Consider the following 12080-nt stretch of genomic DNA (forward strand, 5'->3'; position numbering starts at 1 on the left):
ATATATATATACATACATATATACATATATATATACATACATATATATATATATATATACATACATATATATATATATATATATATATACATACATATATATATATATATATACACATACATATATATATATATATACACACATACATATATATATATATATACACACATACATATATATATATACACATATATACACACATACATATATATATATACACATATATACACACATACATATATATATATATACACATATATATACACACATATGTATGTATATATATGTATATATATGTATATATATATATGTATATATACACATATATACATACAGTATATATACATACATATGTATGTACATATATATATACATATATATATATACATACATATGTATGTACATATATATATATACATATATATATACATACATATGTACATACACATACATATATATGCATACATATGTATATATACATATATATACATATATATATATACATATATATATATACTGTATATATACTTATATATATACTGTATATATATATACATATATACGTATATATATATATATATATATTACCTTTAATACAATCAGTTAAAGAAATTCTGTAGAAATATACATTACACATCCAACTGCTTGAGCTCGAGGACAAAATAACCAGAAACTAGTTAAACTTCACAAACGTATAAAAGTATTAATATTTCCTAATATGCATAAAAGTGGTATTCATAGAAAGCAGAGCTCAGTGAACACACGAGGTGCTGCTGAAATGAGTTGAACTCACCTGCAGTCCCGTGTTGCTCCTCTGGAGGTCTCTGTAGCTCCACCTCTGTGTTTCAGGTGAAGACAATCTACCGCCATGTTTTAATACCGTCACGGTCGAGTCCCGTCTTACATATGCATATCTTTTATTGTTTTCCATGAGCCGGATTCTTCTACTTCATCTACGGAATAAAAATGTAAATAAGCAGCACGTTAGACCACAGTCCATGCAAAAAAAAAAGTGATGTTTATTGTAAAAAAATACTAATGAAACGGAGGAAGAAACAAAGCAACACCTACATGAAGATAAATAGTGTAAAAGAAGACATTCACAGGTAGAACCTGCCGTCTTGTATCTTCATCATCGTCAGCCTCACTGGACTGGAACCTGCTCAGGGAAGCAAAACATCAAGAATACACAAAAACTTCTGCTGCCACACCAAACTGCATGCAGAAATCGGTCACTTTAATAATAATAATAATATCCTTGTTGACATCACATCGGTATTCTTTTAACAGGTTTGGATGAGCCTCGAGCCTCAACACACTAAACTCCATTTAAAAATCTGCCACTTTAACACTAAAGTACGTGTTGAGATTATTTTATACATTGTCTTTTGAATTTCTGGTTCATCTTTGTATCGTATTTAGTCTCATTGTTTCTGCGACCCGACACCAAAGCACAATGAGTTTGCAGAAGATGACAGTGAGATGTGGGTGAAAGAGACTGTTGAGCTTGGACCTTTAGTTTAGCTGGGAATGCTGAGAAGTAGAGTCATTTTCTCATAGACTTCTATACAATCAGAGGAGTCGCCCCTTGGTGGACACTAGAGAGAATGCAGCTTTAACACATGAAGCTTTGGCTTCACTCTGCAGAACCGGAGGTTGCCTCCTGGTTAATACCTGGTTAGCAACCACGGACGCATTCGGCTGAAAGTCACTATTAATGGAAAGTTTCAAACTAAATGGTCGTTTTTCAGGAGCAAATAACAGGCTGAAGATCACATGATACCAAATAACAGACAGGAAGTAAGATGGAGGGATGCTGGGAGTTGTAAGGTGTTCGAGGTTGAAACATATTTCTTTTAAGTCTGTAAAGGAGGCACACTGAAGCCAACGCAGATCTGAATTCTGTGTATAATAAATAAATACATCGATCTTTCTTTGTCATCTTGCAGCTCCACAGATTTACACAGCTGTTCATAGGTAAATATAATAAGTTCAATGTATTAAATTCTCTTTCCAGCATAGAGAGCGACTCCCTGTAGGAACATTACAGAAACAGATTTTTTTCCTTTCTTTAGGAACTTAAACGTCATATCATGTCTCCGGCAGAGACCGCGTGTCTCCCAAAATACTCGTACAGATTATTTTTGTGATGCTTTGACTCCTGATGCATGTTGGGAATTAGGGAGATCAGCCCCCGCAGATAAAAAAAAACAAACCCCAATGAGTTTTCATCTCTAACGCTTTGTTTCATCATCCGTCCATCAGGCGGCGATGATGAAAGGCCGCTCGTTACGCCTCCGGTGAACGACTGACGCTGTCGGATCTAAATTCCACATCAGACCTCCTCACCGAGATGGACAGCCAGAGGTTATTAGAAGGAGCTTCAGGTTCGAGCTCACACACACACACACACACACACACACACACACACACACACACACACAGAGCAGCGCTGCCTGTGATCTATGATTCATGTGCGCTCATTTAAAATAGTTTGAAATATTTAAAGTTGGCTGGTCGGCCTCAGAGGGTCGACTGACTGACCTCTCCGGCATGATGGAGGAGGAAGAGGAGGAGGAGAGACGATACAGGCTGGAAGAAAAAGGGGAAAGGAAGGTAATGAAAGTGAGAGAGATGAGAAGGACTGAGAGGCTATTGACTCATGAGGACTCATGAGTCAAAAGAAGCCTAATTTCTTGTCATTTCAGTCAACACCAAGCGGCAACTTCCAGTTCTGAAGAGTGAAGTCGATGCTTCATGTGTTAAACCTGCATTCTCTCTAGTGTCCACCAGGGGGCGACTCCTCTGATTGTATAGAAGTCTATGAGAAAATGACTCTACTTCTCTCTTGATTTATTACCTCAGTAAACATTGTAAACATGAGTTCATGGTCTCAATCTCTAGTTTCAAGTCTTCTTCAATACAGCATGATGTTCATTTAGTACATTATGGTCCATTTAGAGTCAAACAGACCATAAAGCAGGGGATGCTTTAGGGCGGGGCTACACAGTGATTGACAGGTCTCTACCAGATATCCAAGAACTCTACATCACTCCTTCACATTCCATACATAGTAACTTCCTTTGCAAAAAGTCAAGATAGCGACGGCTTAATTGCAAAATTCAAGGCGTCAAAAGATCAGTCAACCAATGACAACGTCACGAAGACTATGTCCACTTCTTATTTACAGTCAATGCGTTGTTCCTGTATTTCCAGGTGCTAAAAAAACTCCTCACAGCGGGGGAGGTAGTACGCCACTTCAGTTTCCTTCAACTACAATTTGTAAATCATAAAACACGGAAGTACTGCATCGACCGCCGGTTCTCTGCCCTGCTCGAGTGTGAATGACGGAAATAAATACTTTACTTTATTTCCTCGTTGTTTCACATGGGTTACGTACTAAAGCGTACCAACATACTAACCTTCAAACTCTTAGTAGATCACTTTGGAGAGACGTGCTCTGGAATTTGACTCCATGATTCTTCAGATGTGATGGAAACTCAAACATGACATCTGCTGTAAAAAAAAGTGTTTTTTGTTTGTGTAAAAAGCAAAAATGTAAATCACGTGCACACCTCACACCTGAGAACAGGTTGCAGGAGAAAAGCAAGAAAAGAAAAGGGGAGGCCGTCTTCACGCTGACATTTTCATATTTCTATTAATGCAAAGTTTCAAACTGAAAAGTAATGTGTCAGGAGCAAAAAACAGGCTGAATATCACATGATACTAAATAGGACAGGAAGTAAGATGGCGGGATGCTGGGAGTTGGTGGGGAGTTCATGGTTTAAACACATTTCTTTTAAGTCTGTAGAAGAGACATGTTGAAGTCAAAGCAGGAAGTTAAGATGCTGTTTAATGTTCCTAAACCCTAAATTGTTCTTCATGGTTCTAAATCTAAACAATCTCGACCTTTTTTAGGCTCCACAATTGTTAAAAGTCCTTCAATTACAGATAAACTAAGATTATATTTCATTTTCAATCACATAATAATAATAATCATTTTGAATTTGCACAGGCTCCCACATTTGTTGACCCTAAAACCAAGTCCTGTAAACCCTCATCTAGTTTAGAGTGGTGACCATTAATCCAGGAAAGATCATTTTTTTGGGTTCAGTTTCTGAAATCAGCTCGTGTGGTTCCTGGAACGGTTTTTGGGGCTTATGTTTCTACCAGGACCGATGTTTGCGAGACACTCGTGGCTCTCTAAGCTGAGTGGAACATGTGTTGTGCGGCATAACAAAGTAACAATACACTCAAAAAACAACACTTTCAACAAACCTAATAAAATCATGGAAAGTATTTCCACACGATTAAACTGCTTTCTTTAGAGTAATTAAGTTCGTCCAACTTAATTTACTGGGGTCGGATCAACTTAAGTTATTTAGGTTGGTTCAACTTATTTACTAGGGTTGAGTCCGATTTAACTTAATAGGGTTGGTCGAACTAATCTTACAGTAGTAAATTAAGTTGGACCAACAGAGTTGCTTAATGCTTATAGAAAGCAGTTTAATCATGTGGAAATACTGTCCATGATTTTATTAATATTTTTTTGGTGTAGCAGCATTGATTTCACCAGCAGTGAGAGACTCATATATTGAAGCAAACCCCCCAAATGACCAGTGATGCATCCACCTCCACCTGTCTGCTGCAGACACACATACCTGATTGGCCGTCTGGAGGTGTGAAGGTTTCAAGGCAGGACGGGAGCTTCTTTTTAAAAACAACACCTTGTTCACTCTGCAGTGTCTCCTCTGATCCGTCCAACTAAACGCTGAGGAAGGTCATGGAGACGGAGTGAAAGGGAAAAAAGCATTATCTATCTATGAATTCTACCATCATTTTTCAGATATTTGAATTAAACATGAATTAATGTCCAATTCTCAACAGGAACCAGAACACTAGCAGAACCCTTCCTGACTTTCAAAATAAAAAATAAAAAATAGAAAGAAAGCAGCTTACTGAGATGTGGCAGCATCTCTATTATTTGGGGATTGGTGAAGGTGGAAAAACAGAAGAAATTATGCAATCTGGTAACAAATTCGAGAGAAATTTTTATTATGAATATGGCACCTGTAAGATGGTGAAAACCGGGTTACAGAAAGACAACCATGTGTGTGACATGTTCCTCTGAGCGGATGAGAACCTAGTAAACTTATAAAAGAACTGCTATAAAAATGAAGTATGTACATTTTTCGGATTTGCAGCATTATTCATGGTAAATGAACTCAAAAAGATGTCTTCCGAAAACAATAATAATAATAATAAAAAATAAGCCAGGCACTCAAAGTTAGCATCAGTTAGTCATGTGTTTTTTTTTCAAAACGAAAAAACTGAAATGTACCATAGTTTTCTCTTTTTTAATATTTTAATTTGTTTGTATTTAGAATTATATAACACTGTTAACATTGATAATAAGAGATTCCCTCTCTCCCGTATTTCAGCTACTTGGCACCAAGTTCCTCATAAAAGAATCTGTATAATTGTACAAGAAATAGTTAAAAACACAGACACAGTTTCTTCACAGGTAAATGAAGTGATTTTTCAATATTTGTAATTCTTAAACACTATGTATTTTTGACAGCAGCTGTGATTAAGGTTTTTACGTTTTTAAAATCACCAGCAAAGTTTTCATTTTTCGACATAAAACACAGAAAAAACATTGAAACAGCTTGGACCGGCTGTTTGGTTTTTGTTACATGTGGGTGTATTTCCTGGTTTCGTCTGAGTTATGTGCACCCCCCCACCACCACCACCACCCTGCTGCCCAATCCCGGTTTCTTTCACCAGATGGGGCCCTGCCGTTCGTTTGGGCCCCCCCCCCCCCCCCCTGCCCTGTTTTCACGCAAAACCAGGGCAAAAAAAACCCCGCCAAAAGTAGAAAACGCTAAAATCCAGAGGAGCGCAGAAACAAAATGCTCCTGAAACGACTGAATTTAACATTCAACCACGAACGACCCGCCAATCGGCCGACAGATCGCGTGGACCAATCACAGTCCTCCCTCATTGAACACAAAAGTAAATGAATCCATCGCTAAATTTCATAAACCTGTTTGTTTGCTTTTTTTCATAGTTGTTTAAACATTTTCGTCGCAGTAACAAGACATTGATTCTTCACAGAAAGCACAGACGCTACAGATTGTTTTTCCTGATGTGAAAAGATGAGATTAGAGGCATCGGTTTGACGATACAGACTTTAACGAGGCCTCCATCGCGTCCCCGTTTGGGCTCGACAGACTTAAAATAACTAAAACACTGGACCCACAAACAAACAAACAAACAAACAAAAAATAAACGAGGGATCGATCACGTGAAACTCATTGGACGAACTTACTAAACATGCAGTTCAGTTTTTCCAAAACACCTATAAAAATAGATTTATAGTGCGAAATATTTTTTTCTTCTTTTAATTTCTTTAGAAATCTTTAAAATCTGTTTTTTTTATATTACGTGTCCTGAAATAGTGATTTTTTAAATCTCCCCCCTTGAACCACTTGTGTAACTTTGTTTGTCCCGTGAGAGAAGTTTGCGCAGGAAGTCAACAAGTTTCGGTGGGAACCAATGAAATACACCCAATGCACACAGGAAGCACCAAGGGACTCTGGGAAATGTTTCACAACTGAGGCTTTTATGGTCGTTTTTTCCAGGACTACAATCTAAAATGCTACTTTAGGCTTTTTCCTCATCACAATTTGAATTGTATCGTAAATATTTATTCGTTTTTTAATACTTTGTATATGCAAGAGCTGGAAACTGCGTTTCCCAGAATTCCTTAGCGGCGATAAACATGGCTCCATAAACCTTTGAGCTAGTTAAAGAATCTTTTTCATCTCTGAGAGAAAGGACAGCAAGATAAAGAGGTTTTGTATAAGACTACACAACAGCAAAAAGCAACAGCAGAGAGAGAGAAATAGAGAGGATTAGAAAACCCCCCACAAAAAAAATTTAAAAAACAAAAAAGGTTTTACAAAGACAAAAAGGAAGCAGCGGAAAAAAAGGTGGTCTCTACAAATTTTTTTTCTGTAGTTTTTGCAAAGGCCACCGAACACGAAATTCCACGAACCTCCACTGGTTTCACTAAGACTGCAGATAGAGGGAGATAGAGAGAGAGAGGCAAAGAGAGGCAAAGAGGGGTTCGCCGTTTTCAGACTCCACCCCCTTCATCCCACTAAGCCCCGCCCCTCCCCCCCACACTAGAGATAGAGCACAGAGAAGACAAAGGACAAAAACAGCTACAGTAGCTCAGTATATACTGCATATAGTCAACACACACAGAGAGAGAAGTCGCCATGAAAGACTTTTTGACAGCCAGTGACACTAAACACATCGGTAACACGTTTTTTACGGCTTTAAATCACACTGGGTAATAAGGTATGACGGGATGGTAGAGACGGGGCTGCCAACTTTAAAAAGATGGATGTTGTGACTGTTTTTTTTGTTTTTTTTTACCGTTTTAATTATTACTTATCTTTTTTTCTTCTTCCTCTTTTTAACAAAAAACGTAGAAAAGAAAAAGGTAGAAATGAACGAGAATCACAGTGCTTTTAAAACACTAAACTTGTGAGATTTCTTTTTTTTTTGTCTTTTTTTTGGCAACGAGGGTTTTGGGGAAGAAAGAACACAGAACAGAAGAACGACGACAAAGACAACATTGTTTCAAGGAATGTGATTTTTTTTCTCTTCCTTAAAAAAAAGATTCTTTTTTTGTAGTTATTGATTTTGATTGTTTGATAGATTTGATTGAAAATGCATGTCTTTATTACAATCTCCTTAGTTGATATGTGGTTGTTTTTTATCACAGGGTCCGGCGATGAGATGGAAGAGAGTGGATTGTTTAGGAAAATCTTGTGGAGGTGATTCTGGTTTAGGAAGAAGAGGAGGAGGAGGAGGAGGTAAGAAAATAAAAATAAAGACAAAGAAAGTAGTACAAAATAAAATTAAACAATCAAACAGGAGCCGGTCGAGGTTTTTAACATTCATTTTTCAAGTTAGCGTCACTAGCGTATTAGCCTCAGTCTCACTGAGAAGTAAAAGTGATTAAGTTAGAAAATACATAGAAATAAAAACAACACTATGAAGCCTAGAAATTCAACCAATCACCTCCATGCTGCCGTGTGGAGCTGCCCCTCCACGCCCAATCAGATTAAGCGTTTTTTTATAGGAAAAAAAACAAAGGAGGGACATGATGGAGATGATGTTGCTGATTTAGAGGTCCTACGGTTCTTGCTGTGTTTCTGACTTTCCTGAAGGTCAGAAGATAAAAACTAATAATAATAATAAAAAGGTTAAAATTGTTCCCCCTCCAAAAAACAAAACACGATCAGTCTGTCAACGAGCTGTGGGTTCGTTTACAGCACCCCCATCAGCCAGCTGAATCCGGGTTACTGGACGGTCGGTAGCACCATGAATCTGTAGATCGTCAGGAGGAAATGTTAGACGTAGAGATTAAAGATCCGGCAGACAAGAGTGAGAGATAAGAGAGAGAGAGAGAGAACGACATATCGAGATGGGAGGAGATGTAGAGGAGGTTATGTTCGGTGCGAGACCTGTAGGTAAACTCCTGGGATAAAAGAGGAAGTAGTAACATTCGATATTTCACAGGTCATTACCCGGCTGAAATTGCTTTTTTTTCTTTTCTGTTTTTCTCCTTAATGCTTGATTCGTAAGTTAAATCTGAGCTAGAATATTTTATAAAAAAAAAGAAGGAAATGAAAATGAAAAAACAGCATTAATCCTCTAAACTATTCCCTCAATCGAGAAACGTCTTCAAAAAAAACCTTTTTTCAAAAGATTATTATCTCCGAGACCTTTTGTCAGTCCCCTCCTCTCGGTTTAAAAATGTTCTCTTCAAGCCTTGATCACATCAAGATACATGTGGAGAAGCGCCCGCATAGAGTTTTTTATGTCCGTTACAAATCCCTGTACCGTCCTCCGTTAAATACGCACAATCGGCACCTTCGTAAAGATGCAACAGAAAACAAAGTCAAATAATAAAAAAGTATCCCCGTCTGGCTCCAGCAGAGTCCTTTCGGCAATATGAATTCTCTGTAGGCAAAAAAAGGAGTTCTTTACAATAAAGAATAGTCTTGTTTTTGTTCAAGAGAAGAAAAAGAAAACGTTGCTGATCGCAAGAAAGAGGAGTAAAAGAGAGAGAGAGAGCGAGAGAGAGAGGATGAGGAGAGAGAAAAAAAGATAGAAAAGGTCGGGACATGTTTGAGGGTCATTCATGTCTATTACACAAGCTCAGTTGCTCAGATTCAAAGTGCTAGAGTACATTTGTCATCCTTTCCTGTCCTTTCCCCCCTCTCGGAAACACAGTGCTGTGTTGATAAAAGATAGCAAGTAGTCTTTATTTTCCTTTCTTTTTTTGTTTCTTTACTAGTGAGTAGTCTTTTTTTTTACTTTGACACAGTTGTCGATTCTAGAAACACAGTAATGCGGTCTTGAGCGATTAGCGTTAATCCTCCTTCCTCTCCAGAGTCGTCTGCGTGGTGTGGATCCCGTTGCTGTACACCGGGAACGGTAGCGTCGAGAAAAGTCCCTCCGCCGTGGTGAAAACGTTGGCTGCGGTCGGCATCTGGCCCCCCAGGGACCCATTCCCGCCCGTGGCCATCTGTGATCCGACGAACGGGCCGGCCGCTGCCGCCGCCGACATGTTGAGCCTGTGGACGTGGTGGTACAGCATCTCCATGGGTGTCTTGGGGTCCAGGCCGAACCCCGAGCCGTCGACGAAGTTCATGGCGGCGTTGGGGAGGAGGTTGCCCTGCGCCATGGCGAGGGTGACGTCCGCCGGTGCGTACCTGATGGTCCCGGTGGTGTAGACCCGCGGAGCTGTCGTGCTGGTGGAGGCCAGAGTCCCCGTGACTCGGTGGACCAACGGGAGCACCACGTTGCTGGCCTGCAGACGCTGCAGCGCCTCGAGGTCACCGGAGTAAAGCAGCGACGAGGAAGAGGTCGACGAGGACAAGGACGAGGAAGAGGAGGTGGTGGGAGTGCCTTGCTGCTTGTCCCGCGGGGAGGCGGACAGCGGAGGTGACAGGGGGTCGGCGGAGGAGGCATTGGAGGGAGGTGCTAAACTGCCGGCGCTGGAAGCGGAGGACGGCGCGGAGCTTCCGTTGTAAGGAGGTTTCCTCACTCCCACTGTGCCTCCCTCGGTTCCAGGAGGGGTGAGGACGGAGTCGGGAATGGCCACCTGTAGAGAGCCTCCCTGGGGTGAGGGGAAGTTCTCGTGGGACCCCGGAGGGGCAGGCTTGGAGGTCATGCTGTATGGTGACTCGTTTCTGGAAATCTCCCGGTTGGGCGGGAAGTTCCAGATGCTGCTGTCGTTGTCGAAGTTGATAGGCTCCGCCATCTCCGTCTTGATTTTCAGGACTGAGGACGTCGCACCCACGCAGTTCGGGGAGCCGGCGGAGGCGAGGAGGTGGGAGGAGGAGTTGTTGGCCGGCGTGGCCTGGGAGGGGTCGACCAGCATCGCGGCGTCTCCCATGGCATCGGGGCTGTCCGAGGCGGTGGGCGAGGAGAGACGGAGCCTCCTGCTCCGGGATGCGTCCCATTTCTGCACTTTCCTCCTCTTCCGCCTCTTCTGGAGCTTGCCACCAGCACCGGCGTCGACGCCGTCGCAATCTTGCACGCCTCTGTCTTCTTCCTCGTCGATGTCGTCGTCGTCGTCGTCCTCTTCTTCCTCCTCCTCCGACGAAGAAGTTTGTGAGTTGTGCAGCTGTACTTCTTCCCCTTCTCCGTAGTGCTCTACCTTAATATGGAGCCCGCCCAGGTTGCCCAGTCCTCCGATGGCACCCAGTCCCCCTAACCCTCCCAGTCCGGCTAACCTCCCAAGCCTTCCTCCTCCATCTCCACCTCCACCACCTCTACCGCCTCCTCCTCCTCCTCCTACCCTTGCCTCCTCCTGTTCCTCCCCCTCTCCATCCGAGGCTTCCAGACTGTCGTCGCTCTCCTGGCTCTCGGGGTTACTTGAGCTGTCTCCTTCCTCCTGGCGCTTCATTTCCTGTTCGGAGGAGCAATGTGGTTGACCGGGTTGCTGCTGACGCTTGCTGTCAGTCTCCGGGTCCTCGCGTTCTGATTGGTGGCTCGGCTTCCCCTCGGACTTGGCGTTCTCGTTGTCTGTTGAGGAGAAAGATATATACGTTGGTTCAAAATCCTGGACTCAGATTGAAATATCTCAACTAAATATTTGACGGATTGACATTCACTTTTGTACACGATATTCATGGTCCCCATAGGATGAATCCTCTTTGATGACTTATTTCTTCAGCGCCACAATGAGGTTGATTATATTTGGATGGATCACTGTGAAATTTTCCCCTGAAGATGGATTCTATAATACCTTTGGTGATACTTTGACTTTTCCTTTTCCACCATCATCAGGTCACATTTTATTACATTTCATACAAATACCTGCAAATGTAAGACTTTCCCAGCAGCCTCAGCTGTACTTTGTGTTAAGTGCTTATAAGCGCGTTAGCATTGTCATTGTAGTATATTTTTACCATAACTTTATCCAAAACAGAACAATCAACATATTAATGATTTAGCTGATAAATCTGAGCTTTATCTTTGAGGTGGCGCTAAAGATCGTGGGTTAATTAAAATCTAAAGGGCTTATCTTCTGGGGAGCTGGAATGTGCTAAGGGAATTTGATGACAATTGACATTTCTTGTGTACAAATGGCATTCGGTCCTGATGTTGGGTCTACAGGAGATCACTAAAATTGTCATGGTTTATCCTTTTGCAAACATGAATGAACAACAATTGTTCTTGAGATATTTCATCATATTTAAAACAAAAAAAATTATAATTGTGGCATGAGACGAAAGATAACGAGCTCTTCCTTAAAAACTTTTCCTCACTTGGACTATTATGGATTCAGTTTGGGTGTATTTGAATTCCCGCACAGTGACTCTCAGTTGTTGATCCTTTTTTATTTTCCCAGACAGGGTTTTCCATGTGTTGTGGCTGCTGATGTGTGTTCAGTATCTTTAGCTGCTGCTGTTCTGGCATCTTGGCTCTCTCCAGCCCATTACACACACACACACACACACACACACACACACACACACACACACACA

At 41.2% G+C, this 12080-nt stretch overlaps 1 protein-coding gene across 1 annotated transcript in view; it reads right to left on the minus strand.

Annotated features, from left to right (window-relative positions):
• Positions 1-7456: 7456 nt before the first annotated feature.
• The window catches only part of npas3 (neuronal PAS domain protein 3), an 87861-nt gene continuing 83237 nt past the window's right edge, over positions 7457-12080 (minus strand). Inside the window, exon 7 of the mRNA XM_031847218.1 lies at positions 7457-11152. Coding sequence (XP_031703078.1) covers positions 9455-11152 — 1698 coding nt within the window. The 3' untranslated portion in view covers positions 7457-9454. The remainder of the gene's footprint in view (positions 11153-12080) is intronic.

Source organism: Anarrhichthys ocellatus, unplaced genomic scaffold (assembly GCF_004355925.1).
Source record: "Anarrhichthys ocellatus isolate YVR2014 unplaced genomic scaffold, GSC_Weel_1.0 scaffold7, whole genome shotgun sequence".
NCBI classification, from domain to species: Eukaryota; Metazoa; Chordata; class Actinopteri; order Perciformes; family Anarhichadidae; genus Anarrhichthys; species Anarrhichthys ocellatus.